The sequence below is a fragment of the Hippoglossus stenolepis genome, chromosome 2, assembly GCF_022539355.2.
Source record: "Hippoglossus stenolepis isolate QCI-W04-F060 chromosome 2, HSTE1.2, whole genome shotgun sequence".
In the NCBI taxonomy this organism is placed as follows: domain Eukaryota; kingdom Metazoa; phylum Chordata; class Actinopteri; order Pleuronectiformes; family Pleuronectidae; genus Hippoglossus; species Hippoglossus stenolepis.
The window spans coordinates 9,721,549-9,748,843 of record NC_061484.1 but is presented as its reverse complement, the minus strand read 5'-3'; the positions used below and the strand labels follow the sequence as shown (position 1 = coordinate 9,748,843).

General features: G+C 40.8%; 4 protein-coding genes across 5 annotated transcripts; 1 reads left to right on the top strand and 3 right to left on the bottom strand.

The window, feature by feature from the left end:
- Positions 1-602: 602 nt before the first annotated feature.
- LOC118118584 (serine/threonine-protein kinase pim-1) lies at positions 603-4,433 on the bottom strand. Its single transcript, XM_035171719.2, has 8 exons — positions 2,832-4,433; positions 2,465-2,713; positions 2,270-2,364; positions 2,121-2,168; positions 1,805-2,023; positions 1,286-1,466; positions 1,005-1,175; positions 603-909 (listed from the first exon to the last, which is right to left on the bottom strand). Exons 1-8 carry the CDS (start codon positions 2,869-2,871, stop codon positions 785-787), a joined length of 1,128 nt encoding a protein of 375 aa, XP_035027610.2. The 5' UTR covers positions 2,872-4,433; the 3' UTR covers positions 603-784.
- A 123-nt stretch (positions 4,434-4,556) lies between these two features.
- On the bottom strand, positions 4,557-9,677 carry LOC118118458 (zinc finger and SCAN domain-containing protein 2). Its single transcript, XM_035171661.2, has 4 exons — positions 9,416-9,677; positions 8,358-9,296; positions 7,501-7,818; positions 4,557-6,530 (listed from the first exon to the last, which is right to left on the bottom strand). The coding sequence occupies exons 2-4, from the start codon at positions 8,860-8,862 to the stop codon at positions 5,956-5,958; spliced, it is 1,398 nt and encodes a 465-aa protein (XP_035027552.2). The 5' UTR covers positions 8,863-9,296; positions 9,416-9,677; the 3' UTR covers positions 4,557-5,955.
- A 2,803-nt stretch (positions 9,678-12,480) lies between these two features.
- Positions 12,481-16,333, top strand: avpi1 (arginine vasopressin induced 1). Of its 2 annotated transcripts, none has more exons than XM_035171923.2 (3): positions 12,481-12,629; positions 13,551-13,992; positions 15,474-16,333. In XM_035171923.2, the coding sequence occupies exons 2-3, from the start codon at positions 13,634-13,636 to the stop codon at positions 15,673-15,675; spliced, it is 561 nt and encodes a 186-aa protein (XP_035027814.2). In that variant the 5' UTR covers positions 12,481-12,629; positions 13,551-13,633; the 3' UTR covers positions 15,676-16,333. The 2 variants fall into 2 exon arrangements, with proteins under 2 accessions (XP_035027814.2, XP_035027823.2); XM_035171932.2 differs by having other exon boundaries at positions 12,484-12,629; positions 13,624-13,992.
- Positions 16,334-16,385: 52 nt separating this feature from the next.
- pi4k2a (phosphatidylinositol 4-kinase type 2 alpha) lies at positions 16,386-23,589 on the bottom strand. Its single transcript, XM_035171664.1, has 9 exons — positions 23,069-23,589; positions 20,737-20,937; positions 20,428-20,559; positions 19,767-19,920; positions 18,897-18,958; positions 18,655-18,754; positions 18,378-18,511; positions 17,759-17,818; positions 16,386-17,562 (listed from the first exon to the last, which is right to left on the bottom strand). The coding sequence occupies exons 1-9, from the start codon at positions 23,405-23,407 to the stop codon at positions 17,401-17,403; spliced, it is 1,344 nt and encodes a 447-aa protein (XP_035027555.1). The 5' UTR covers positions 23,408-23,589; the 3' UTR covers positions 16,386-17,400.
- Positions 23,590-27,295: the final 3,706 nt, after the last annotated feature.

The window sequence follows — 27,295 nt, the reverse complement described above, 5'->3', positions numbered from 1 at the left end:
AAAATAAAATAAATTTGATAACATCGGAGCGAGGATTGTGAGAGGCTGGATCCGCAGGAGAGTCATACTTGTGAATTATGCATCATATATATAAGTACCTTAGATATTTTCCTTTTGTTTAGCACATTTAAATCAAAAGGGCATTGGGTCTCTCTGTGTTAACGGTTTGGAAAAATGTGAGAACCATATAAAAAGAAAAGAAAAATAATCTGCTGTGATGAAGATCAAGTGGATCCAGTTTCATCAATTGTGATTTAGCAATTTAGAAAAACTGTAAGGATGAGAAGTATTCATACAGATCTCTTAATAGAATAATATTAAAGTTTTGTTAGAATCAAGTCAGTTGTAGTCTAAGTGCCTCAGTGCTTTAGAGAGAATATCTGAATTCATTTTCAGTGAGTATCGAGTCAATTTCAGAAACTGAGTGTAGTAGACTAAAATTCAATTATCCTCATTCAGATCTGAACTTAGTGCTGATCACTTGTGATTGAATCACTCGGGATGGATGTTAATACCTTTGGGGGCCCCAGCTTAAAGGCCCCTACTCTGATCTAAACCAGAAACAGGGCAGTCAAGAAAACATATGATACCAAACAACATTATTACGATGTTAAAATGATTCTTTAATGATCAAAATGAAAAACAAAGTACATACTGTGCATTTAGTTAAAGTGCAAACCATATCTCAGCGTTTGGCAGAAAGTCAGTGACACAAGGGGGTTTTCTGACCAGTCTCCTGCAGCAGATCTATTATATATATTATACATTCATTACACTGCTAAAATCAGGTGTTTTTGTCAGGGTTAGGAGGCGATGTTTCCCTCAGCCACGGGTGAAGCTGCAGCTCTGTCAGGGTGGGACGCAGCTTAGGGTCCTTCTCCAAACACAGCTGGAGGAAATCCTTGAGGTCTAGAGTGAAAAAGAGAGAGGAAAGATGAAGAAGACCGTTGCAGTGTGTGATGTGTGTTTGCTGACAGGTTTGTGTACATGTGTGGTTTTCTTACTTTTGCCCAGTCCGCTGCTGATTTTCAATTGTTTTCTGAGGAAGCGTTTGGTCATGAATCCCTGATTGTGGAGCATCTCATACAGGACTGTGCCAAGCTGCCACACTGTGCTTGGACCAGCCCTGTAGACAGAAGAGCTGCAATACTCTGGAGGTGCGTACTTTTCCGTGCCTGGAATACACAGACATGATTATGAGACAGTGAGGATGATGAGGAGGCGAAGCTTTGTTTTTATGTAAAAGTCACAAATAAGTAATCAGAGTAGAATCCAGGCATCTTACCAAAGAATACGCTGTAAAATGAGCCTTTCTTCGTGAGACAGCTCAGCCCAAAATCAATGACGCGAACCCGTGGGACACTTTGGCCAATCTCAATCAGGATATTTTCAGGTTTGATGTCCCGGTGAAAGACTCCGTTCTTCTCCAGCCCAATGGCTGCGTCCACCAGCTGCTTCATTATGTTCTGCGAGACAGAGACAGAGACAGAGACATTCCACGAATGTGATCTTGAAACAACTATAAGGTCTTGGTCCTGGGTGGGGCTGCATGTTTCCACTGCGTCTTATATACATGACACTGAAAAGGTGACACTACTTTAAATACCAGGAGTGTAAACTGCAGTTCAGTCGTGTGACAGGCAACAATGGTAGAAGTTGTCTCAATATGAACTTTCCTCCATGTTGAAAAGTAATGAGTTTATAAAGTCAGTCAGAGAGGATTACAGAGAGAGAGAAAGGGAGTTACACAGATCAACCTGTTGACCAGCTCATGCACAGTGAATAGGATCCTCCTGCAGCTTACCTTGGCATCCCCCTCCTGTAGAGAGCCTCTTTTGAGCTTTATATATGTGGAGAGGTCAATGGCAGGGACAGGTCTCTCCATCACCACGATCAACTCATGGCCCAGGTCATACCAGTCCAGTATTGATACTGGTGCTGACGTCCCCACGGAGTCATTTTTCTTTGCTGTCAGTTTCAGCATTATGGCCACCTCTGTAGGGAACTTCTTTCCATTCAGGCACTGAAGAGTCACAACAAAAGCAACAGTTCATCCATAATACATTCAGAAAGTGAGTGAGGTGATAGCCACGGTGGAGTAGTCGGTGTTGGTCACTTACCACTTGTTTGCAGTAAAGATTTTCCTTCGGTATGTGCTTGATCGCCACCTACAAGACAACAACACAAGTTTGGTTATCACTTTCTGGCCCTATTGTGTGTGTGTATGTGTCTTTGTGTGTATATATGTATGTGTATGTGTGTTACTTACCGGAACAAGATCTTCTCTGCGGAAGCCAGCGAACACTGATCCACAGCCTCCTCCACCAAGCTGACCCAGCACAAAGTATTTGGCCTCAAGGTCAACTACACAGACACAAATATTTTGTTTAACTACAGTTGTGAGCAACATTAAATACACGTGACCTAATGTGACTCATTAATCTATTAATCACTTCCTACTCACCTATTGGGTTGTCTCCTGAGGCATCCAGGGTCTTCATCTCAACAACCCTCCTCTTTTTCTCTCTCACTTCCCCGCCATCAGCAGAGAAGTTTCTCTTCCTGCTTATTCGAATCATATCAGCCTCCGCTGAGTCGTGTTCATTCGAGTCAAGGACACGTCGTCTCTTCCTCTTTTCTGGTTTTCCCTCTTCATCATCTCTTTCTTTCCTTTTCCTTCCTCTCAACCTGCCAACCTCCTCACAGGGTTCACCTGCAAATGAGAAAGTCACTATCATCAGTTTGTTGGGATTGAGCTACAAACTGAAACAATGGCCGCTTATCTGATCAATAACATTGGTGAAAGCAGGTTTTTGCCTGAATTTACTCACCTTGATGTTTCCTGAGGACCTTATCACAGAGACGATTCATCTTGGAGAAGTCAGCACACACAGTGAAATGAAGTTTAAATCACGAATATCAATCCAAAGCTTGTAGGTGCTTGTCTCTTGGACTTGTGTATGCTTCCAACAAGAGTGACTGATATGTGTTGTCTTCTTGTATATTTGGCTGATTGCCCGTGACAACCAACACTTTTAGGTATTTGCCTTCGATCCTTTGTTGTTAGGCTTTGATCCTTTGTTGTTAGGTCAATTACAAAATATCATGTCATCCCTCATGAATCTTTGAAGTTTTTTTTTGAAAAATGCACATTTAACTTAATGTAAGATCTTTGTGCATTATTTGAATGGGTTTGGGTTATCCACTCAATGTATTGAGTTCACATCTCAAACTATTTGTACAATACAAGCATATGTAATGGGGGTACGATTATTTAGGGTACACCGGTAGCAGCTCTCTGTGTAGCGTGGTGTGGGCACAGCAGCTGTGGACACCACGTGTGTGTTGCTGTAAACAATAGAGTTCTATTAACTGAAAATCACTGTCACGTAATTTGAGATCACATAGAAAACGTTGCTTAACCACAAAACGCATTTCTGTCCATAGAGCCCAGAGCACCTGAAGAGGATGCAGCAAAATTAAATACAATTAAAGTAAATGGTGACAACTTCTTCATACGTAAAAAAAACAATGCCTCAATACTGCTCGTGTAGGGTCATCCAAATGAGGATAAAGAAACTTACAGTAAAATATTACACTTAGTGTTGTTTTCACCTAGATAAGCAATGAATGGTGAGTGATTGTAAAACTCTCCAACAGGACGAGCACAGGGTGGTGTACGTCGGCCGTATCCGCAGGTCGATGACACAAGAACTGAGAGAGCGCTTCTCTCAGTTAGGAGAGGTGGAGTGTGTGTCGCTTCACTTCAGAGAAAGAGGGTACGTATAGAATTCAAAACATGTCTCTATTGTCTTCACTGTTACTTGTGTATTTTTCTATTTTTTATCACTATATCAGTATTTCAATCGTGAACCTTTGGTTCCCATAGCAACCACTATGGCCAGATGCCTTTGCAGCCATTGATAACGGCGGCAAACTACAGAAGCCTGATGAGCTGCCGTTTGACATCTGCTTCAGTGAGGAAGACATTTCTCTAATTCAAACTACTCTGAAAAGTGAGAGGAAGGAGGCAAGACTCACTCAGGCCTCGGTGGGGCTCAGAGTCCGAACAAGGAATAAAGTGGACTGAATAGCATGTGAAAAGGGATGTGTAAACTTATTTAAATCTAAGGCTGTGGCTGATTTGAATGCAGACTCCCTCTGCATAATAAAATGCTCTGTGTATATTGTCATGTGCCTCACTAACTCAGCATGACTGTGTCTTCCTCTCTCTGCATACCATCACACACACACACACACACCCTTTATTTCCTTATTACAACTAATCAAATTACTGACTCAGCAGAGGCAGGGTTTGATGGGACGTGACTATCCACTGGGACACTAGGATGATTAAATTAAGCTGTAAGCAGTTAACTTAATATTTTGCTCCCCGCTGTACATCAAACTGGTTATTGTGAAGACAGGAGAAAGTGCAGATTTCTGGACCCATTGTTTATAACGGATGTGATGTCTTGTTAGCTACAACTGTAACATATTGAGCCCAAAAAATTTAAATTTCCTGTGACAGTTTCTCATTTTGTGTTGAAGAAATATTTTGCAAGGATCAGTTATTGTTTATTGGTAATGAGACTAATGGGGTGTAAAATACATTCTAAACCTGAATAGTCTATGTATGATATGGTCTTTGTTGCCTTTTATAGGTTATCTGAATGTGCCCTTGGCATCTTTACTGTTTCGTGAGATGTCCTCTGAAATGGCAGATCATCACGTTTTCATTCTCTTTGCAAATCTGTACCAGGCAGTTCTTTTCAAAATTAATTTTTTCAAATACCGTTGCTGTTTAAACTAATAACTTTTTTAAAACAGGGTTTACAAAATGTTTTGACAGACGAAGCAGACCCAGGATCTTATGGCGTAAATGGAAAAATGCATTCACACTGATAAAAGCAATAAGCAGACAGCATCATGTAAACGCAGTACTTAAAGATAGGAACAATAACAATGAGACATTACATAAAAGCAAATGAATACATATATCTGACTCTGAACACTTGGTACACAGGGAACAACTGACACCTTGAGGTGGACTGTGATTCTGCAGAGAACAGGTTGATCTGGTGTCAGTGATTTTAGTAAATATAGTTAAATTCCCACATCTAACTAAATCAAATATTAAAAAGGCTTTATATATATATATATATATGAATGAGAGTGGAAGCCATACATTTGTTGTGCAATACAACAAATGATACATCCTTTGTTTGCTTTCTGGCCAATTTTCTGTATAATGTCAAAATTAGATGCTGGTTTGTATAAATTATGCACATAAATAAATGATTAGAAAAACAAGATTGGCCGCAAAAAAGAAAAAAAAACCTGACTCAGTGATTTAATTTTATAATCATAATATCCTTAAAATAAATGGCATTTACATTTACAAATGCATTAAAAGCTTCCACATATTATCAATAAATTATTAATGTGGACAGTACGCAGCTAAATAGCCGAACAAGAGACTTTGTCCTTTTCTACCAAGAGGACACTAAATCACAGAACATCACCACTGAAATGAAGCAGATCAATAATAATTTGCTGCGATGCTGCTTTCTGGGTGAGAGCCGTTAAATAGCTGTAATGTCAAAGGGGAGACTTGGCAGAAAAAGTGGGACAGAACAGGAAAGACCCTGTTAGGAGCGGTCATCAGTCACTCGGATGTAGCACTGACATGTTGATAGACTTAATGAAAGAGTGGGACTGTTGTTGGCACTTTGCTCATTTTTGTCTGTTTATAGAATTAAATTCTCAATGCTCTTATAGGCTACTATGTGTGTGAGGGATATATCATGTCTGCCCAGGAATTTCCATCAGTGTCATGAACCTGTGAAAATAGATTTTAAAACATAAAATGATCGCACCCAAAAAGAAAATCTGCTGTTTGTATCACACATAAATAGGTTGGTCCTGAAGACCTTGATACCATTTAGTCCCTCTTCACTGTAGCTGCTTGTTGTGTGCACGCTGGTGGAATTTAAGTCCCCCGCAGTTTCTGAACGACTTCCCACACTGTCCGCAGACGTACGGCTTCTCTCCAGTGTGGATACGGAAGTGCCTGGTTAATGCACCAGAGTGACGGAAGCACTTGGAGCACACGGAGCAGGTGTATGGTCTCTCTCCTGTGTGTATGCGGAGGTGGGTCTTGAGGTTCTCCAGGCGGTTGAAGTCTCGGTTGCACTCTGTGCAGCGGAAGGGGCTGCAGCCCGGAGGGTAAAGCTGCAGTCTGCTCCTCTTCCTTCCAGCTGTGGGCGGCGGACAACGCTGCTGGTGCTTCTGCTGGCACTGGCCAGAGTGCCGCCGCAGCAAGCTGGGCAGGTGGAAGGTCTGGCCGCAGAGCTTGCAGGAGTACATGTTGCCGATGGTGTGGGTGGTCCTCATGTGGACTCCATAAGTCTGTGGACGAAGCTCTGGGATCGGAGCCGGTTCTTCCAGCTGGAAGATGGGAAACTCAGAAGAGAGGGAGGGAAGATCTGTGGGCGGTGGAAGGCCTGGGGTCATGTTTGGAGGATGAGCTGTAAAAAAAACAAAAACAAATAGCATTTTAAAACTGTAGGAAATTTGAATTTTGTTTTCACCTTAATGCCTTTCAAAAAAATGAATTTTTGTATCAAGCTTTTTAGTTGCATATTATTTCTATCAACATACAGGCTTAAAGCAGCCATAAGCATACACAGCAAATCTCTATGTGAGCATAGGGGCCATTGTAATGATTTGGTGGTCTGACAGGATTAAAAAATGCTGAGAAAACATTGTTATGTGGTAGCCATAATGGAAGTCCAGATGCCAGACATTGGCACCAGGATCTGAATGTAACGCATGCAATATATGAACAGCACAAATATATGATGCAATGTAAAAAAACAAGAACTACAAAGTCTATGAGTAGGAACTCCTTAATGGGCATTTAGACAAATTCACCGTATGCACAACAGCGATAGTCTAGAATCAGAGATTTTCAGCCATGTGACATCTCAAACAAAATCTCTATCTTCCATAAAAGGTTTTCTTATTATTGAGATGAGCTGTTGAAGCTGTGTTACTGAAATAACTACTTCCACCTTGGAACTTATATTTTCACCCCTGTCTGGTGGTTTCTGTTTGTAAGCGAGATTACACAAAAACTAATAAACAGATTATCACCAAACTTGGTGGAAGGTTGCGATATGGGTTCCCAGAGAATAATAAGTGGATCTTGATGAAAAGAATTAGGCACATTTAGGAACCTGATATCAATGTGTGTGAAGTTTGATGCAGCTTGATTGAATCGTAGGAGACTGTTGGTCCTTGGCAGAGGTACAGTATAAGCTCTACTGAGTGTTAGTCCAGTTACAGAACTGTGTTATCATCTGTATCATTGTGGTGATCGGTTTCTAAATGCTGTTTCAAATAGACTGGTTTCAGTCTGATGAATTACTGATTTGTTTTGTTGCTGTAGACATACATTGTGCGATTGTTTCAGGCTCTCGCTGAGTTCACTCTTACCCTGAGTCCTGGTGCAGGACGGCTGGGGGTTCAGGTCTTGGCTCGGAGTATCCAGCATATCTTGTTCCCACTCGGACACAGACTCCAGGCTAAAATCCTCCACTTTGATCGAGTCTAAACAGCAAACTAAACTATCTCTATCCTCCTCCTCTTCTTCTTCTTCTTCAGGTTTCTCCTGCTTTACTGTAATCTGGTCTAAAGGGGACATTGCATCACTGCTGGGGAGTGGAGCCACATGGTGAGCAGTCGTCTCCTGACAGGGCTGCTTGACGCCTTCTGCCTTCACCACACTTACATGGGAAATTGCTTGAGTGACTTCTGTAAAAACAAAAAGATCACAGGATATCAGTGTAGCCATATGTGAAATGTTGATGCAATTAAAATTATCGCATATTGGGGAAATTATCAAACACGAGTCATATCCAAGAAAACAATAATGCACAAACAATAAATACTATCTGGCAACGGTCAGAGGTTTGTCAAAATATGGAACTTTGCTGTGTTGTTGTTGGTCTGCTTTCCTAGTTGTATTCTTACCATTTTATGTTTTATCTTATTTTTTTACTCTTTTCTCATTTTTAATATTTGTTTTATTTCTGTACCTGTGCTCTATTGCTGTGTGATCTATAAATTGCTTCTTATAGTTTGCCTTCAACTTTCATCTTAAACATGCATAGCACCTTGTAACAGTGATTTGAAAGTTGCTACATAAAAGGTTTATTATTATTCACCTATCTTGTCATTCACTTGTCGAATGTCCCTTTAGCTGATTTACTTGAATACCTGATTTTGAATGTCTTGTTTTATTATGCAAGTAAACCCACTATGAAGAAAGTTTTTAAACTATAAATACATACCACTGGTACATGCATTACTAAGTTCTTCCTCTGGCTCTGAAGCTGCATGACTGACGAGCTGCAGCCTCACATCAGCTGATATCTTCTCCTCGTGTCTGCTCTCAGGCTGCTGTGCACAGCCGTGACAGGCAGGGGGAGCCTCACCTGTGATCCCTCTACAACTGTGCACACCGACCGCTGCAGGACTGAATTTAGCTGGAGACGGGTGATCAGTCCACGGGACAGGGACTCCACTCCTCTCCAGGACGCACGCGGGCTCCAACATGGCTTCAGCTCTCTGCAGCCTCCGCCTGAGGGACTCGTTCTCCCGTCGCACGTCCTCGTACGTGTCGCCCGTCGTCTGACCCAGCAGCTTCTTCACCTCGCTGACTGCGATCTGCACGGCCACCTCGAAAGCTGCGTGTATGGCCGCGACCAGCTCCTCTTCCAGGGACAGAGCAGCCTCATCTGCGGCCGCTTGTGTGGCGGGGGAGCGTGTCTTCGTCCCGGTCAGCTGCGGCTTCATGGTGCATTCGAAAGACACATTAGCTGGACCCAGAAAACACAGTCCCGGGCTGATGAAGCTCTACAGATAGTCTCTGTTGTGACTATTCTGAAGAGACGCTGCAGCGAGTTCAGCTCACACACAGATCAAGGTTTCACTTCCGCCTACAGCTTCCGACACCTACTGGTCCGCAGGGAGAACTGCAGCATTTGATTTTTTTAAAAAGACGAGTTAAATTGAGAAACTTGATTTTATTGTATTATCACGTCCCCGAGACTCACACAAAAGGTTCAAATGACACATGACAGCAAACACGTGGCTTTCACAGGTGAAGACGATGCTTTCAAAGGCCGCATTCGTCACTTCCGGGTTTTGTAGCCCTCCAGGTTCGCCAGTACCCAACCAGAGGGCACCATCAATGTCAGAGTCATCACAGTCAGCACGAACACAGTCTCCTGAGGGACAGTCATGGTAGAAACCTCAGCACTAAACTTTTTAAAAATAAGTTGAGTTTTAAATGTACATATTAAGAAATGTCTTAGAAAACCAAAAGTTTCAGATTTTATAAGCTTACCAGTGCACCGACTTTATTTTTAGGCGGTTTGCCGTGGATGTAAGTTGCTTTTTGTTGAATCATGACTCGTGCCCTCGGGAGAGAAGCCAGTTGAGGCCTAAGCAGTCCGGTGAGCAGCCCACACATCTTCAGTAGAAAACCTCCTGGGTCCTCTGACACAACACCAGTGAGCTGCAGGCTGCTGGAGGGGAGGCCTTAAACACCACACACCTGCCCACTCATATGCTTTCAATTAGGTGGCCTTCAGGTGCAATGGAGTGTTGGGAATCATGGCTCTTTGAAGGGGGCCGGATCTTATGGATGGATCTCTCTTTATTCTTTTATAAGGGGACGGGGGTTACCCAGTTTATCTGCAAAATTACCACTAAGATGATGATGATTTATCGATTTGGAACAGATTAAAACTAGGTGTTCCACCGTTATAATTTCTTCTTGCATGTGTGGTTTAGCAGCACTAAATTACTGGTATTTCCAGACCTAATGTCAGTAATCTGCATTGTAAACAATACCCAAGGTAACGCCATATCCCCCTGGGTTGTCAGTGAATTTACTTTACATTGAATGTATGAAATGTGTTGAGCCACACGTACTCAAAGAGCAGACACGAAGAGGGAGCGTGCGCTTCAGCAGTATTCAAACTGAATTAAGGAGACTAATGTCAGCCAGATAACTAGCTATCACTGTTGCTAACAGTTTAAGGTTATTTGTAAATTTCCTTATAGCAGGCACCTACGCAACACTGGCGCATAGCCTGAGGGAAAGTTCAATTTCTCAAATTGAAGACCGTCTTGGGTTTAAAATTGATTACAACCACTTGCTGGTTATGTTAAATGGCTTCAAATAAACATTAAACAATTCTGAGGGAAACAATGGGGCATTATTATTGGACAAAGGCTTACATTGATATCAATGTAGTGCATGAAGGGTGAGAAGTTCCCCCTTGTCCTTCTCGTAGAGGGGAATGTTCTCACTGTTCATGTCACTGGTGTGGATTTTATTTATATAGGGCAGGCGGTGAATGAAATGTGGGCGCACTGATAAAAAGAACGGCTCTCAGACAAGTACGACTCGGCTCCCTTAGTTCATATCAAAGAGCCGTTGAAAAGAATGGGATCGTTTACAAACGTCACAACACAAGTGCAATGGAAACAAACTATGTATCGTGCGTGTCTGAGGTTTTGTGTGACTATCCTTCTCACTCTCCATGACACATGGTCATCCACTTCATTTAAATCTGGATGCAATGTGGCGTTTATAGTTTTGGCAAATTTAGGTTGATGGGTGCCTCCATGTCAGCAACAGCGAGTTCGTTCGTCCCATTTCTGTGAACATGGAATCTCAAAAAACCCTTGTGGGAATTTCTTCAACTTTAGTAGAATTGTTCAGTTGGACTCAAAGATGACCTCACAAACCATTTCTTTTGCCTCGTGAACATGTTATCTTAAGACCTTGAGTGAATCCTTGAAAATTTGGCACAAATATTCCCTCATGGATTAACTGATCAGATTTGATTGGTCAAACTTCAAAGTTAAAGGTCACAGTGGCCTCACAAAACAAATTGTTTTTCTCTTGAACATGATATCTCAAGTCGGTCTTCAGGGAATTTCTTCAAATTTTCCCCAGTTGTCATTTGGACTCAAAAAGTAACTGATTAGATTTCAGTGGTCAAAGGTTGAAGGTCACGTGACTTCATATTACTGTGAATGCAATATACCAGGAACACCTAGATGGACTGAAACTGCACTGATTGACAGAGGCATAGCTGCATTGTGGTACTTCTAATTTAGTACTTTATTGTTCTATGAATATGACAGTGGTAGATCCTCAGGGATGCTGACCAGTAGTAGTTCTATGGACCATGACTCTGGTGCAAGAGTAGATCATGGAGATAGCTGGTTATTTCTGTAGTTTGCAAAAGCTGCTTTCCACATCACAGAGTTAGACAATGATATCCATAGAAGCTTAACATTGTGTTATTGTGTATCAGTCAAGCTCATATCCACAATGTCATGGACTGTACAGTGTAAGTCAGTCATTGCTTTCAAGAGCACAGAGAGAGCTATAAATAAATTATATAAAAAAACTAAATTATATGCTGGTCATTTTAGAAACATTTGAAGGATTCTATATAAATATAATCTTCCTATATAAAGCTATAATTGCTTTGGCTTTTAATCCATCATTCACAGTCTATGTATAAATGCAACGCCAGGCTTTTAGGCTGCAGATCTAATAACACTACATGGGTTCTCACCCCACGACAGATGGTAAGGAAATGGAATCACTAGGTGACCAGCTGTTACACCAAAAAATCCAAATGTCATATATATGTCCATACCAACAACCAAGAGATGACAGGGCAACTTAGTCAAACAGAAATCTAAAAATAGCATGTCAACATGGGATGTGAGGGGATGAAGTCCAACATTCACGGGATAGCAGAAGACTTAAGCTGCAATCCAGTGTTTTAGTTATACCTCAACTTAACTAACCTAATGGCCAAGTGGCCTGTTTACAGTGAGAGAGCTCTACATATACTCTAATTGAATCATTCCCCATATCCACTGACACAGGGTCACGCACATGGTGTGTTGTAAAATTACAGCTGGTGCAAGAAAATAGAAGCCAGTGTTAATGCAGCAACACGAACACACAACAACACTTATTTATCAATGGTGGAAAGTAAACAAGTACAATCATAAATGTATTAAACTTCATTTCTGAGGTTATTGTAATGTTTTGCATTTTTAACACAACAAAATGTATTTGACATAGAGTAAGGAGTTACTATGCAGCACCTGTTTTACGTACAAAACATTGGGGTCACCCATTGTTTGTGGCCCCCTTTGCAGCTTGAAACTATAGTAAGTGTTCTCCTGTTTTAAATATGCAGGGGCCTGTAAAGGCCTCCTGTCTTTCTTAAGGCCGCATGTTGTGGGTTTGATTGTGTATTCAGTTTGTTTGTCTGTCTTTTTACTTGCAGACTGGCTCTTAGTTGTGAGCACCTGGACGCTGATATCATTAATGGCTTACTCTTTGATGACTCCCTTACGTCCTCACGTGGCTCCACAGGCCACTAGTAGACTGGTCGGAAGTGGGTCGGCTAAGCATTAGCGGCTATGAAGGTTACAGTCTGCGTGCTGCTGCAGTAATAAGGTCTGTCTGCCTGTACTGCATTGTTGGAGTCGGTTTCACTCAAACTACATAGGGAAAGGTAAGCACTCTCAGCATAGATTGTATTATAAATCATTTTCATTTTAAGGAGGTTATATTTTCACTCCTGTCTATCGGTTTGTTGGTTGGTTCATGTGTTTGTCTACAAGCGAGATAACACAAAAACTACTCAATGGATTTGCATGAAACTTGGCAGAAGCATGTGGTAAGGGTCAGCGAGGAACTCATTAAATGTTTGTTAATCCCATTCAGGGGATGGATCCAGGATTTTTACTTTCTTTAAAAGTGTGAGATAGGACATTTGTTAGAGTAAGCATGAACAATATCAGTCAGGATATCAGTTCCTCCAATATGACATAAAAACTCACTTTTTCTTGTAGTAATAGGAATTGAATTAACAGATCAAGGCAACAGTCTGGTTTCTATTTCATTTCCTATCTTTGCATAGCAATTCTGTCCTGTCTCTAAAAGGTCAGTTTCTTTGTTAAGCTTATAGTAGGATTTTATTTGCCTAGATTTTCCATCAGTTAACCTCTGAAAACTTCGCTTAGTTTTAGCCCAAAGTCATTATCAGAGCAAAAGTGCAAAAAATCTCATGGTTTCAGCTTCTCAGATGTGAATATTCTCTGGTTTACTATGACATTCAATGTCTTTGGTCTTTGAACAAAGTTTTCTCTGCTCAATGGTCCAATTTAGGCCCAAATAATTAATGTAGAGTAGGATGAATGAAGAAAAAGTGATAAATTCATTTGGCGCTGTTTGACAGTGGGTCTGTGCATGTGTGTCACTTCTCCCTCTACAATGAAGACCCATGTATAATTAGATAAGTCACACAGGAGAGGTGAGCAGAGGTAACCAGGTTTTTTGGCTGCATCCATGGAATTGTGACTTGAACTTGGCTTGTACTGTGATCTCTTCAGTTTGACCACTTTGGTCTCTTTCCTTTCTCTCCCCTTCCCAGCTTACCTGTCTGTCCCCCTCCTCATCTTCTCCCCTGAAATTATCCTCCTGTTCCTTATCTCATCACCTGGAAGCTCTCGCAACATGGCAGAGGCCCCAGCGTTCATTGACGATGGTCTGCCTGTCCAGTGGAATCATTCCATTCGACCCAGCAGGAAGCTTGGATGCTCCAATATCTTTTCGGGGGTCAACGTGCATCAACTGCGCAGGCTGTTCAGAACAGCAGGAGACAGAGATGCTAAGCAGCGGGCGAAGCTGGTGTGGCGTGGAGTCGATGCAGATATAGAGGGAGCAGAGGAGAGGAGGGAGAGGGACGAGAGAGAGGACGAGGCAGGACTCGCCAGGGCCTTGGTGGGGCTCAGAGTCCGAACAAGGAATAGAGCCGGCATCAGAGTGGAAGGACACAGAGACCAAAAGCAGCCTAGAGCCTCAGGATATGTCAGGTCAGTGTGAAATGGCAAGAGGCCTGAAAAAAAGTAAAGAAAGCATGTGAAAAGTGATGTGTAGACGAGGAGTTAAATAATAAATGAAGGGAGAAACGGTCTTGATACTTTGTTTTGAGTGGTGAAGTAGATCTCTGATCTCCTTTTACTCATTAATAATGAAAAATACTGTATTACTTGACCTTCTTTAAGTTCAAGGCCGTGGCTAATTTAAATCCAGACTCCCTCTGCATGATAAAATACCCTGTGTAGGTGTCATGTGCCTAACTAACTCAGCATGACCTCACAAGAGCATGTCTTCCTCTCTCTGCATACCAATACACACACACACACACACACACACACACACACACACACACACTCACACTCACACTCATTCTCTCTCTCTCTCTTACAGCATTCCTCACTGAGATGAAATTAGATTTGTTGGAGGAGTAATGAAATGCCTCAGAATGGTAAAATGGTGGTGTGAGTCTGCAGAGTGGTGTAGTAATAACAAAATGGTGTACGGCAACATTTTTTAGTCATGTGCCTCTAAAAGTGGCGACGCTGGCCTTGCTGGTTCGGTCGGTCCACCACTTTGATCCAGAGTGGAATAACTTAACATCTATTAGATGCCAATAATTGTTTCCGTTCATGGCCCTGATCCAGATTGCTTTTGTGATCCTCTGATTTTTCACATTTGGTTTTGTGATATGTCTCAACCCGATCGGACAGGTCGCCATTAAATGTGGTTCAGATATTCATTTGCTGCTTAGGAAGAGCTTTGTTGACACCGTAAGTTTTTCATCATCAGCTCAAAATTTTAATTGTGGACAATCTTATACCTTCAATGCTAAAGACATTCTTTTTGTGTTAAATGCTAACTAGCAAATATTAAAATCCTGATACTCTGAACACAGTGAATATTATACCTGCTGCAGAGTCACACTTGTTTCTGTTGATATCACCTAACTTGATTTATATGCATAATGTTTTGAGTTGAACTTTTGGACTATAGGAATAAACCTTTTGGTAGAGTTTTCAATGTGCTAAAGTGGCCCAAGTGTTATTAGGAATGTTACACTACACCATATGTTCAGTGGGTGAATGGTCATTCCTATGTTACAGAAAGAAATCATCCAAGTCTGCCATGCTGGAGTAGCAGTACCTTGTTAAAGCTGTAACCATTTACAGCCCAAGCTTGCTGGAGGTAGAGGCACGAGTAATCTACTCATGTATTCCTCAGGACAGCCATAACTGACTGAGTAAAGTTCATGCCGATTGTGGAAACAGCATCTTAACAATGTCATTTCTAGGTCTGTTGAGTAGCAGAGCTCATTTCATGTGAGCTTTATCACTGAGGTTTTTTGGAATCATTCTGTGTTTTAACCTCAATAATTAACAAGTTGACACAACAGCATTTTATGTGGCAAAGTGAGCCTATTGATAGGTAGTCTAATATGCTCAAAGTATACCAGAATGACCTCTCTGTGTTCCAGGCCTGAGGAGCTGTTATCAGACTGCTCTGTCGAGGATGAAGAGACTGCCTTGGCGCCAAGTCCGGACAAATTCCTGTTGGATGCTGAGGAAGATATCCCAGAAAACCAAAATCCCTTCAAACCTTCGTCATGGAGGTTGGGTTCGGCCAGGCAGGACAGTGCCCAAGACTCTAAGCGTTACCTTCACCACATCCTCCACTAAAAGCTGCCTGGAGTTTGAAATAACACACAAGGGTAGAAAATGGGATGAAGTTGTGAATTAGGACGGATTATGTGTGAAAGTTCACAATTTATTCCTAACTTTAGACCCTTTCTGCTATGTACTCTACATATTATACCCCAGCACAAGCAGTCTGGTAAACCTCCTGTGGGATTAGTCCAACGCTTAAAGGTAAACCAAATCTCCACAAACCCCTGAGGAAATATTTGTCTCTTTAGCTAATGAAGGCTCCACTTTATTCACCAGCCACGGTACGTGTGCATATGCGTGTGTGTGTCTGCCAATCTGTGCTGACTTTGCCAGAGCTTTTTCCGCTGAAAACCACTGCCTGCAGCGGCTGGAAACAGAGCTGATGAGAGCTGTGAGAAAGAACCAAAATAGTAATGTAAAACCAAAACAAATCAGCTCGAAGGAACTGCAGAGTCAGGTGATAATTGTCTGTGGAACCACCACAAGCAGCTCCTCTCACAAACACCTTCTGTAGTCACTTGATCCATCTGTAATATAATACCATTGATAAGAGCAGCTGTAAAAGGTGATCGACTGTAAGAATCATTGATAACATGTCTAACATTGTCTGCAGCTGTAATTATAAACAGTATACAAGAACAGTAAAGCACTTTAAGCCTGGCAGAATTAATCATATTTGTGTTTTGTCACTTTTCTCATTCACAAACACATCAAGTCATCTGTCTCAATGCAGTAGGTTTTAATTATAATCTATCATTAAATATTACATAAAAATTATACAGTGCATTGTCACATTACATTTTATGTCAGTTCAGTACAGCAGGAAGTTACTTTGTTGTTTTTCGGTCCACCCCACGAGCAGTAGAATTAACACAAATCAACGTGACCCAGCCTCCCTCCACCTGCTTGTAGACGAGATCATTATATGTTATTCACCAATGATTTTAATCATCAGTTGGAAGGGACAAATCAGGTGACCCAGTCATATTAATCTGATCTTAAACGGCTTGATTATTTTACCCAAAAGTGCCTCCGCTTTCCATTATCACCCGAGAAGACTTGCAGATTCTAATCAAGACGGTTAGGAGGAGCTAGGAACAAGTGTGAAACCAGTTCACATGGCCTATGTTCCCTGGGTAAAGACACCCATGAGTCGCAAAGATCCAAAATCGTATCCATAACATTTCTTATTTGTTAAAAATTAAAACTCTCTGATAGTAAGTAGTGGCTTTGACGCTTTCACCAGCCCCGTATTTTAACTGCATGGGAAAGACAATGCAAGTGAATATTAAAAAGGCAGAAGGGTATAAAGAAAACAAAAACGTGGAATGCAACACCTCTCATCCAGTAAGTATTAGAGGCTTCTGACTGGCGCACACGTGTGTGAGCAAACCTTATATGCACCCAGGAGTCCAACAAAAAAGTCTTGCTGAAAACCTTTCGTCTCGCAGGAAGCTATAGAATCATTTAGGCGTGAATTCTTCACTGACATCCACAACAAGGCACCGAGGCAAACAGGGAAGGAGTGTTGTGAGATTCTTCCTCTTTTGGCCTCATCTCTCCACCCATTCACCCTCTCTCAGGAACCAAAATATCCTTACGTTCAGGAGGGGAGGGTAATGATTATATCCATTTTCAGGACAAAACACGGTCCTTCCAGCGACGCCGCTGCAAGGACCGTCCTTGCCCCGCTCCGGCTTCCTGCTGTTCCTGCTCTTCCTCTCTGCTGCTCCGTTCCTACCACCAGGTGAAGAAGGGTCTTCTGCTTTGGAAACTCTGTGTGTAGGACTCACTGTTGGCTCTCTGAGGTGCTCTGGCTGTTTCGACAATTACTGGGGGCATCTGGACCAACTGTAGGGGTGTTTTACTGTCCTTCAGGGCTTGGCACAGGTTCAGGATCTGGAGAGATCGTATGAAAAGGGAGACAGAAAGAGTACATAAAAAAAAAAAATAACTGAGGGGAATTCATTCTTTAAAGCAAAGGTCAAATGGCCAAAACAGAAGTGCTAGAAACTTTACATTTCAAGGGTAATACTCCAGTTTTAGATTTTATTTTCTAGATCAATTTTTTTAGAAAAGATAGGAGAAAACTCACCTGTCCCCTCATTACGGCTACTTGTCTATGAAACTGTCCTCTGTCAAAACCAGGATCTTTCTGCAAGACACAGAGTACAAGACATGCATCTTCAATCAATCAGATTTCACTTGTATGGCACCTTTTATACAAAGAATGTAATACAAAGTGCAGAATAAAAGCAATAAATCATCCACATATGGAGCAAAACAATATTGACAGGAACCGAGGAAACGCAAGTGTAAATCTCATAAATATGAAATGAGGAATCACCTAAGGCAGGTAAACAAAGAAAGATAAAATTATTAAAATAAAACAATAAAATACTTGAAAAGAAATGAAAAAAACATAAAAGATAAAATGAGGAGTGAGTAAAACCAGATAAAAAGTAGAAAACAACTCAGACAAGGTAAATAATTGAAAAAGTAAAATAGAATAAGGTTTTGGGGTCTTGAGTTTGCCTTTAAAAATATCCACCTTCTAAATAATGTTTACAAACACAGAACAGAAGAGTCTTCCTCCTCTCCATTTTGCACTTCCCTTTATTTCAATGTCTGAATCCATTTCTCTCACTCACATAATTCCTCACATAATTTACCACACAGACTTTGCTGAATCTTTACTCCATGTCCGCCCTTACCTTGAATAGTTCATACAGATCCTCTTCCAGGTCTTTGATGAAATTCGGGTCCGACAGTTTGGGCAGGACCAACTCTCTGATTTCATGGGAAAAAGGAACTTTGGCCTGGGAAAGCCACGCCCAGTAGAACGGGTCTGGTGATTGGACAATACCAGTGTGAATTAACGACTGTAAACATCATGTGTAAAAACCTGGAGGAAATATTACAGTAACGGAACTAAACTATTTTCAGGAAAATATATTTTAAGGTACTCTGAATGTAAAAGTGACTGCTTACAGGCTCTCCAGGAGTCGGGGTGTTTGAGGGGGAAGGCGAGGCCATTGTCTATGGCTGCCAGTTTGATGATGGGATCCTTCACTACCACCCAGTCTGAGTCCTGCAGAGAGGGTGTGAGGGGAAATAAAAGAATTCAACTCTTAGTTCAGAAAAATACATATAAAACATCTATTCAGCCAAAGCATGAGCATTTAAAAATGCATGTCACGTTTTTGACACTGTGCATGTCTGTGTATCCTCACCCTGTTTCCAACAGGGTCCATTGGACAGTCGTACTTCAGCAGCCAGTTGTCGTTTCCCCTGTCTGCAAAAGCAAATAACAGATTCAAATTCAACCCGGGATACTTAGCCTGTGATAAGTACATACATTCCTTTAAGTATGATGTACTTTAAACTCTCCCTGACCATATAACAACATCTTGATCAGAGGTAAAGCATGAGGATGTCATACTCAAGTAAAAGTAGCGGTACCATATTAGAAAAGCAACAATCAGGAAATTGTACTTCAACCATCAAAAGTAAAAGTACTTCTAAAGGACAGACTGAACTGTTACATAATACTTAATATAGATTTATTACTAATGATAACTGTAAGTAACATATATAACTGGGTGAAGAGGAGATACATTGATCCGGTCAGCTGCACAGGTGTCTGAACCAATATTGACCCTATTAAAACAGATGATTAGCCACATGTGTTCACAGTTCACACTAAATAAAGTTATATAAATTCAATCCACTCAGTCCATCCTGCTGCCAACACAATTATTACTTCCCTCGATCCTGTTTGGATCAATGTATTACTACATTTATCAGGTTGGATATTTTTTTTTAAAACAGTGCGTCATATTATATAAAATGGTCACACAGTATGTTTTATGTGTAAAATCGGAATCGGAATGTGTAACTACAGCTGTCAGATAAATGCAGTGGAGCACAAATATGAAGTCGCATATAAAGTAGTGTTACCTAAGTACATTACTTGAGTACATCTATTTAGTTACTTTTTCCACCCTGAATCTGACTAACACTATAAATTATAACAACTGGTTGTCTTTGCTCTGCTTTTCCATTTTGTGAAATGATGAAAGCTGAGGACTGTGACCACGTGCCTGTGTTCCTGATGATGTAATCCAGCACTACGAGCCGCTCAAACTGCAGTTGGAGCTGACGATTGGTGTTTTCAGGCAAAGGGTCTGCTTCAAACCTCCGCAGCCAGAAATCGGCGTCCTTGTATCCATCAACAAAGAGCTGGAAGGAACCAACCTGGAGCAGGGGAAACAGATCAGGGTGTTTCTGTTACAAACGGTAAATGAATCAATCTGTTGAACTTTGTTGAAATTAACAATCCCCACAAAGCTCTTCATAGAGAATAATTTGTTTTTCAGTGTTTTTTATTGAAACACCAGGGGAGCTACTAAATGGATCCTGCACTGACACTGTTTCTTAACTGTTGTTTCAAACATCAGTAATAAAGTGAACTGAATTGAACGGAGTGTATTTTTGATATTCATCTCAATCCCAGACCAAACAAAGATATTTTGACATCTGTGTATTTCAGGTGCAGGTTAAATGGCATTTAATGCAAGAAATTAATCGGGAGCAATAACACAATTCATGTCATTTACAGGCAACAGGTTTCTACCATTTTCAGTCAAGATTTTGGAGGGTGTCATTTTCCTTATTCAAAACACTGGACAGATTGTGTGTATTTGATACATATTTGAGAGAAATTAATCATCAAATGAAAACACAAAAAAATAGTTGTCTTACCTTTGGAGGCAAACCAATCCTGTGAAAGCGCTGCCCCACTTTGGGGACCTTCTCCAGAGCCAACCTTTTCCCTCTAGATTTCACCCTGTCTATGGCACTGTAGTTGAATGTTTCACTAGCCAGGTAAACCACCTACAGAGGAGAAGATGTATTAGGGGAGGAAAAATGTGTGTTTGTGATGTGGTACCACTGTGTGTGTGTGTGTGTGTGTGTGTGTGTGTGTGTGTGTGTGTGTGTGTGTGTGTGTGTGTGTGTGTGTGTGTGTGTGTGTGTGTGTGTGTGTGTGTGTGTGTGTGTGTGTGTCAATACCTTGGTCCTGGGAACGATGTTGAGCTCCAGTTTCTGGTCGACCAGGCTGGCCCCGGCCTCTGAGAGGTAACCCTGGTTCAGGACCAAACAGTCACGACCGAAGCAGCAGGGACAACACAGTTTCTGAAGCCACTTGGTCCACTTGGGGTTCAGCTGGCCGTAGGGCTCTTCATTTTTGGGTTTGAACACGCCGATGATCTTCTGCGGAGTGAGAAAATGAGGGGGAAATGAGAATGACTTGCAGATAGAGAGGTTTAGAGTTGAAACATTTACGAATAGAGGAAAATAGAAGGGTTTGGATGTGTATAAGGCAGTTAAATATACATTTTAAAGGATAATAGTTTACTTTTTAAACTTTAAAATAAGACTGAAAGATATGTAACATACAGAAGGGTGAGAAAAAGGTAGACGATGCTGCTTTGAAAATGTTTCACTATTTAAATCCACTGTGACTGAGATGGAATGAAACTGTCCACAGCCACGGTGCTCTGCAGAAAATCATATTTCAGTCTGTCTGTCTGTATGGACGACTGATGATCAGAGTTTGATAAGAAAGAGGAGTTGGTTGCAGAGTCACTTTTGAGTTGTATGTAGCCATCACATGTTGCATTATGCAAGTTTTACACACATTCACAGATTACAACATGAAACTTGGTCATAGATGAGAATTATACCCTCGCACAGAGAGCGAGCACATGACTACTAAGCACGCTGGTGACTAACTAAGGAAACAGGGAGGGGGGGTGGTTAGGGGAGCAGGCCATTGGATAAAAACCTCACGCAATGTGCAGACAATACACATTTCTGTTTGGTAAGCTTTTAATGAGTGGAGTGAAAGTGGCACATAAAAGACCTGGATTATCTTGTCTTAAACAGATTTTAAATGAAAGTGAAATGAGTGAGGATCCAGCCACAAAGACACACTTCCCTTTTTTTAAAAACATGGATTGAACACAACACACAATGTAGATGGGGGCACTGTGGGAGGAGAGCATCTGTGAGTTGCTCAATTCTTTTACTGGTAGACTCGAGTAGTGCCGATCAAAGTTTACCGTCAATCGGCGTGATTAGAAAGAGTCAGGAGATGTTATAGGAGTAGACAAATGAAAAGAATATAATGTATAATGATCCGTGTACTGATTCATGGATTTGTCTTGAATGTGGAGCTATTTGAAGATAGTGCCAAGCACTCGAAGAATAAGCGCTTACAAGAGCTGCACCTAATCAAAGGTGTGAGCTCAGCACTTTCTGTTACGCTTAAGACTTTGGACAGAAAGAAAAAAACTAAGAAATGGGAAAAACTAGCTGAATGAAAGGCTGAATGTGACACCCAGGGCATCTGAGTTGTTGTTGTTGTTAACAACTGACAGTGGGTCAGAGATGGGGATTATCTGACGTCTTTCACGATTCTTGTAAATGTTTTTAATTAAGTCCTTGTTGTGTTTATTTGCTGATTGTGAATGTCTCCTGTTCTGGGGTCTCTCTTGAAAGAGAGATTGAAAAACTCAACAAGACTGCCTGATTAAATAAAGATTAAACTAAATTTGAAAATTGTGTTTTCAAGACATGCATACACATTTGACTCGTTGTCTCCATACAGCTGGGTCCAAAAGTCAGAGACTGATTGGGAAAGTGGTGGAGGCCACTATATCAGGGATTGAAAGCCTCCTGTTGTACAATAATAATACAAGAACGAGAGTCTTCAATATGGCTGTTAAACTTATGAGAAAACGTGAGGGGTCATTTGGGAACACAGGCTGAGGAAGAGGAGGAGGAGGAGGGGGCTCTATTTATCACCAGAAAATCGTATATGACCTAAACTGTGACCGAGGCTGCAGGGTAATTTTAGCAGCAACTACTGTTAATAAGAAGAGATTTGTCCGACCTGCATTTAATTCGCTCAATTCTTAGAGACATTTTCTTTCTGTTTCTATTTTGTGTATTTTGTAATTCATTACTTATGCATACAGTCAGTGCTGTGTTGTGTGTTGTGCATGCAATGGATGCTTTTTATCAACTGCTGAAACCCCAAAGAAGACTTTAGTGAACATTAAAACAGTTAAACATAATCTCTTCTTAAAAATGGCTTGTTTATAGTTGAAACTTGTAGCTTCGGGGGTTTGTTTACATGCCGTTTAACCTATTTGCCAAGTCATCACAGGCTGGTTGAAGAAGAGGCCTTTCGGAACACTGTGATCAAAACACTGCTGCATCCTCTAAGACTGAGGATCACACACCTCAGCGGGTCAGTATATGACAAGAAACGGGAACTGTAGCATGGCAGCAACAGTCAGTAAATGAGTAGATGTGAGTCAGCAGCTGCTCTTCTTACCCCCTGTGAGTCTTTGACAAAGTAGCTGCCACTGGATCCCTGGTAGATCCTCTCCGGATAGATCCCCTCCTCTATGGCTCGCTCGGCCTTTCGGATGATGTCCCTGAACTCGGGATCCTCCGGGAACTCGTTCCGGTGCGGCTCCCGCGGAGAGCTCCCGCGGTCCCGGTCCAAGAGGGGCTGCCTCTCCCGGCTGCGCCCCGGACTGCCGGCGGGGATCCGCACCACGGAGCCCGGCGTACCTCCAAACGCACCCCGCGGGCTGGTGGGCTCCGTGGGACCGTAGCTGAAGTCACCGGAGTCCCGCAGCGGCGAGACAAGAGGACTCGTCTCGTCCATGTCTTTGGAGGTGGACGGAGGAGTTGTGTTAACTCCCGAGGAAAGAGAAGAGAGAGAAAAGAGGAGGAGAAGAGAGGAGGGAGGAAGGTAGGACGGTTGTTTTGTTGGCTAGTGCTGAAGCTAATGAGGAAACATAGAGGGAAGAAAAATCAGATGACTGTCAGCTTCCGGGAAGAGGCGGGACCGTTGTAATGTTTTTGATTTTTAAGCAATCATCGCTCAAATGTAACTGTCAACAACCTCATCTCCAGCGCTGATTGGACGAAACCGTTCCGCCTACGGAAGCCACGTGAGCGCATTGGATACCCAATCAATTAACTTAAAACTTAAAATGTTTTGTTATTATGGGACAGAGGAATAATTGTTTTATTTCAAGCATATTAAACGGCCTCGTTGATTATTTTCAGACAAAATGAAGTTTAACAGTGAACATTACACTATAATCTGATGTTTATAATAACACAGAGTTTATACTAATCAGGGTTTAAGAGACCAATACTATGAAGGAGATGTACGATGTTTATTTTTATTTTTTGGTACTTTTTTGTACTTAATTAGGGCCCCAGCACCGAACAGTAGGAGACAGTGGGAGGCCCTATTGAAATTGTAAGGATTTTTTTTTTTCTTCAGGCAAATGAATTGGTTTTTTGAGGGCTTTAACATGCTCAAATTCTTACCAAAGTTTGCAGAAAATTAGAAAGTGGTGAAAATTCTGTGAAAAAACGTATTCTGGAGTCATTTTAAATGGGCGTGGCAAAATGGCTCAACAGCGCCCCCTGGAACGCGTTCACATTGACCGATCTTCACAAAAATCGATACACAGGTGTATCATGACCAGACAAACAAAAAAGTCTAGAGGTGCACTTTGAAAAAAGCAAGAGGAAGCCCGCCATTTTGCATTTAGTGGCCATTTTTCACATTTTTCACATTTTTACTTTGACGAACTTGTCCCAGGGCTTTCATCAGATCAACTTCAAATTGAGATGAGTGTCATCTAAACAAGATGGAGATAAAATATTATTATTATAATAATAATTTTTTTTTTAATTAATTATTATTTTATTAGGGCCCGAGCACCGAACGGTGGGAGGCCCTTTTGTAAGGATTATTCTTATTATTGTAACCAAAATGAATTGTCTTTTTGAGGGCTTTAATTCAGTTTGAATTCTACTTGTCTTGTTGTTTTTTCTTTTTCTTTTTTAACTAAAACCTCATTATTTGATGAACACTGAACCTTTAACAAAATCACAATTTAGGCCATCAGAGTTAATTGCACAGACAGTAGGTGATAGACAGTATGGTGATAAAAGGCAATACTATAGTATTGTCACCGATTTTCATTTCTATTTATTATGTCTATTATTCATGTTTAAGTAATATTTGGAAACTAGACTGTAACTAACAGGATTTATGGATGGGTTACATATAAGATAAAGAAATTAATATATTATTCTTACCTGCTCTGGGTCTGTAGGAGCAAATGGATTGTTATAGATCTTTGATATACCTTTTCCTCTTGCCAACAAGTGAATGCAGCTCCTGTTTAGTCAAGTGTTTTTCTGCTTCAAAATGCCTTTGGTACAGTTCATAGGGAGTGGAAAGGTGCAAGGTGTAGTTACGATTTAGATCAAAGGTGTTCCTTTACTTGGGAGCCACGTTGATGTCATCGATTTCTGACTGTTATACTGATTGGTGCAGTATATAATTGATAATTGATTATTTTTTGGGAGAAGCAGATCCAGTAGATGCGGTAATGCGCCTTGACGTTGGGATCCACCTGCCAGTAAATCGAGCAAAGAAGTTTATAATTTTTCGTTGGCTCAACCAATTGTGCCTCAATTGTGATCAGTCTCCAACGATAAACTTGAAATAACAAATTTATCTGTCTTTGCAGCATATGTTGCATTTCTACATTTTCTGCATTTATTTGATTGTGATTCAGGAACAACAGCAGCACTTTGGTCAACTCTGGTTGTTTTTAAATTTGCTTTATAAATAAACTTCATTTGATTTGAGACTTAGTACTCTAAGGATGTCTGATCTAATCAGTGGGCCACATGGCTTCCATAGTACTACCATACAAGCCAGCAGCCAGTCAGATTTACCTTTAAGCCTCAGTGTACTCTCACTTGGGCACCTTATGATGCTAAGACGCACAACTGAGGTTATATCCCTAACATCCGCTGGTGGCCTCCTGCTAACATTCATGGGTTCATGGTTTTTTACCAGGGCAAGAGAAACCGCAGACGCCATTGCTTTCCGTTTGTTTGTTTGCGAAAATGTCAAAATAAACCACACAAAACGTGACGCCAGCCTGGGCAATGGAGTTATTCCCTGCGTAGGATTCACTACTCAGGTTTTTTGATTGTGAGTTTTTATTCTTTTGAATGAAGGAGGACTACCTCGGTTCACCTCAGACTGCTAAGAGCCGCAAAACAAAACCTTTTTTGTTCCTTGCTGCATTAAAGGAGCCTGTCGTCTATAATTCCAGTTGTAACACAGCAGAGAAACCTCAACGTCCTGCTGAGAATGGAGCATTTTACCAGGTCTGGAAGCATTTTAACCAGGACTGAAGTACCTCGGATGTGCTGCTCCAACTCTGTGGACATTGGAGTAACTTGGCCTGATGAGCAAATAATCAGCTGCATAGTTTCAGGGAATGGTACTGACTCCCATTAACTGATGTAATTTCTATTTTTACACCAATAGAAGCCATCAAGGATTCTGAAGTTATGTAATGAGAGCTATTTTTAATACTACTGCTCTTCAGCACATCTCATTTGGAGGGTTATGTTATCTACAAAGTTGTATTTTTCATTTTCTATGATAATGAATGGTGTCTAAATGAACAATTTGCAATTTAAACAGATGCTGAAAGCCTGAAATTTTAACTCTGGTGAATGCACCAAATGAATTGCTGCTCACTGATTCTGTCAATTATTATTATTATTATTATTTTTTTTTTTTAATTATTATTTTATATTTATTTATTATTATTATTATTATAATAATAATCATTATTTAAAAAAAATTTCAGGCAAATGAATTGGCTTTTTGAGGGCTTTAATTATTTATTTATATTTATTTTGAATTTTGAATGAGTAATGAAACATAAGAAAAATCATAGATTGTCTCGGTCTGTTTTGTTCCGTAAGGACCTGAGATAACCATCTGGCCGAAAGTCCTGAAAACAAACTTCTCCCAACAGCCGATTCATTTCACCCTGGCGATCAATAGAGATATCAGAAGTGCACATAAAGTTAAAAAAAATGCAGGACATTGCCTTGTGGTTAAGACATTGGTCACATGTTTAAGTCATCTCTCTCCCTTCCTGTCCCTTTCCTGACTGCCAAAAAAATTCCCTTTATATCAAATATATGTAAGTATATCAGTCCTATTTGAGTTTTAGTTTCAGGGACTCCTTACACATGTTTCCCTCTTAAAATGCTGAATAACCAACTGATAACTCCTGTCTTCACCGGAAGGTCGAGGATCAGGGGTGGTGACATGAAGCTCTGTGAATATACAACATTTCATCTGAGAAAAGTCTGGTTAGAATACTGTTGAAGTATATATATGTATTTATATATATTCTTTAAATTCACAAAGAACCCCTATAAAATTACGACTATTTGTGCGTTTTTATGAAATAGCTTTGATTTTTGTTTGTTTTATTGCTTAATTGTATAATTGTTGTTAATATTATGATATTGCTTTTAACCAGGCTTATGTTTGTTTTATTGCTTTATTTCATCAGTTGTCTTGCATTGAATCGATTAACTTCATATTTGCACTGTATGTGTTTTCTGAAGTAGTAGGTGTAGTAATTATTATTATTATTATTATTGGTGTGGAATTTACCATATAGAATCATTAGGTAAATAACAA

Coding starts and splice junctions, on each gene's coding strand:
- LOC118118584 (XM_035171719.2), bottom strand. CDS start 2,871: ATGAATCGTCTCTGTGATAAGGTCCTCAGGAAACATCAAG. Junction 2,365..2,464: donor CTCAGGAGACAACCCAATAG/GTGAGTAGGAAG, acceptor GTGTCTGTGTAG/TTGACCTTGAGGCCAAATAC. Junction 2,024..2,120: donor ATCTTTACTGCAAACAAGTG/GTAAGTGACCAA, acceptor GTGACTCTTCAG/TGCCTGAATGGAAAGAAGTT.
- LOC118118458 (XM_035171661.2), bottom strand. CDS start 8,862: ATGAAGCCGCAGCTGACCGGGACGAAGACACGCTCCCCCGCCACACAA. Junction 7,819..8,357: donor TAGTAATGCATGTACCAGTG/GTATGTATTTAT, acceptor TTGTTTTTACAG/AAGTCACTCAAGCAATTTCC. Junction 6,531..7,500: donor GTCCTGCACCAGGACTCAGG/GTAAGAGTGAAC, acceptor TTTTTTTTACAG/CTCATCCTCCAAACATGACC.
- avpi1 (XM_035171923.2), top strand. CDS start 13,634: ATGGCAGAGGCCCCAGCGTTCATTGACGATGGTCTGCCTGTCCAGTGG. Junction 13,993..15,473: donor AGAGCCTCAGGATATGTCAG/GTCAGTGTGAAA, acceptor TCTGTGTTCCAG/GCCTGAGGAGCTGTTATCAG.
- pi4k2a (XM_035171664.1), bottom strand. CDS start 23,407: ATGGACGAGACGAGTCCTCTTGTCTCGCCGCTGCGGGACTCCGGTGAC. Junction 19,921..20,427: donor GGATTGGTTTGCCTCCAAAG/GTAAGACAACTA, acceptor CCCCTGCTCCAG/GTTGGTTCCTTCCAGCTCTT. Junction 17,563..17,758: donor TAGCCGTAATGAGGGGACAG/GTGAGTTTTCTC, acceptor CGATCTCTCCAG/ATCCTGAACCTGTGCCAAGC.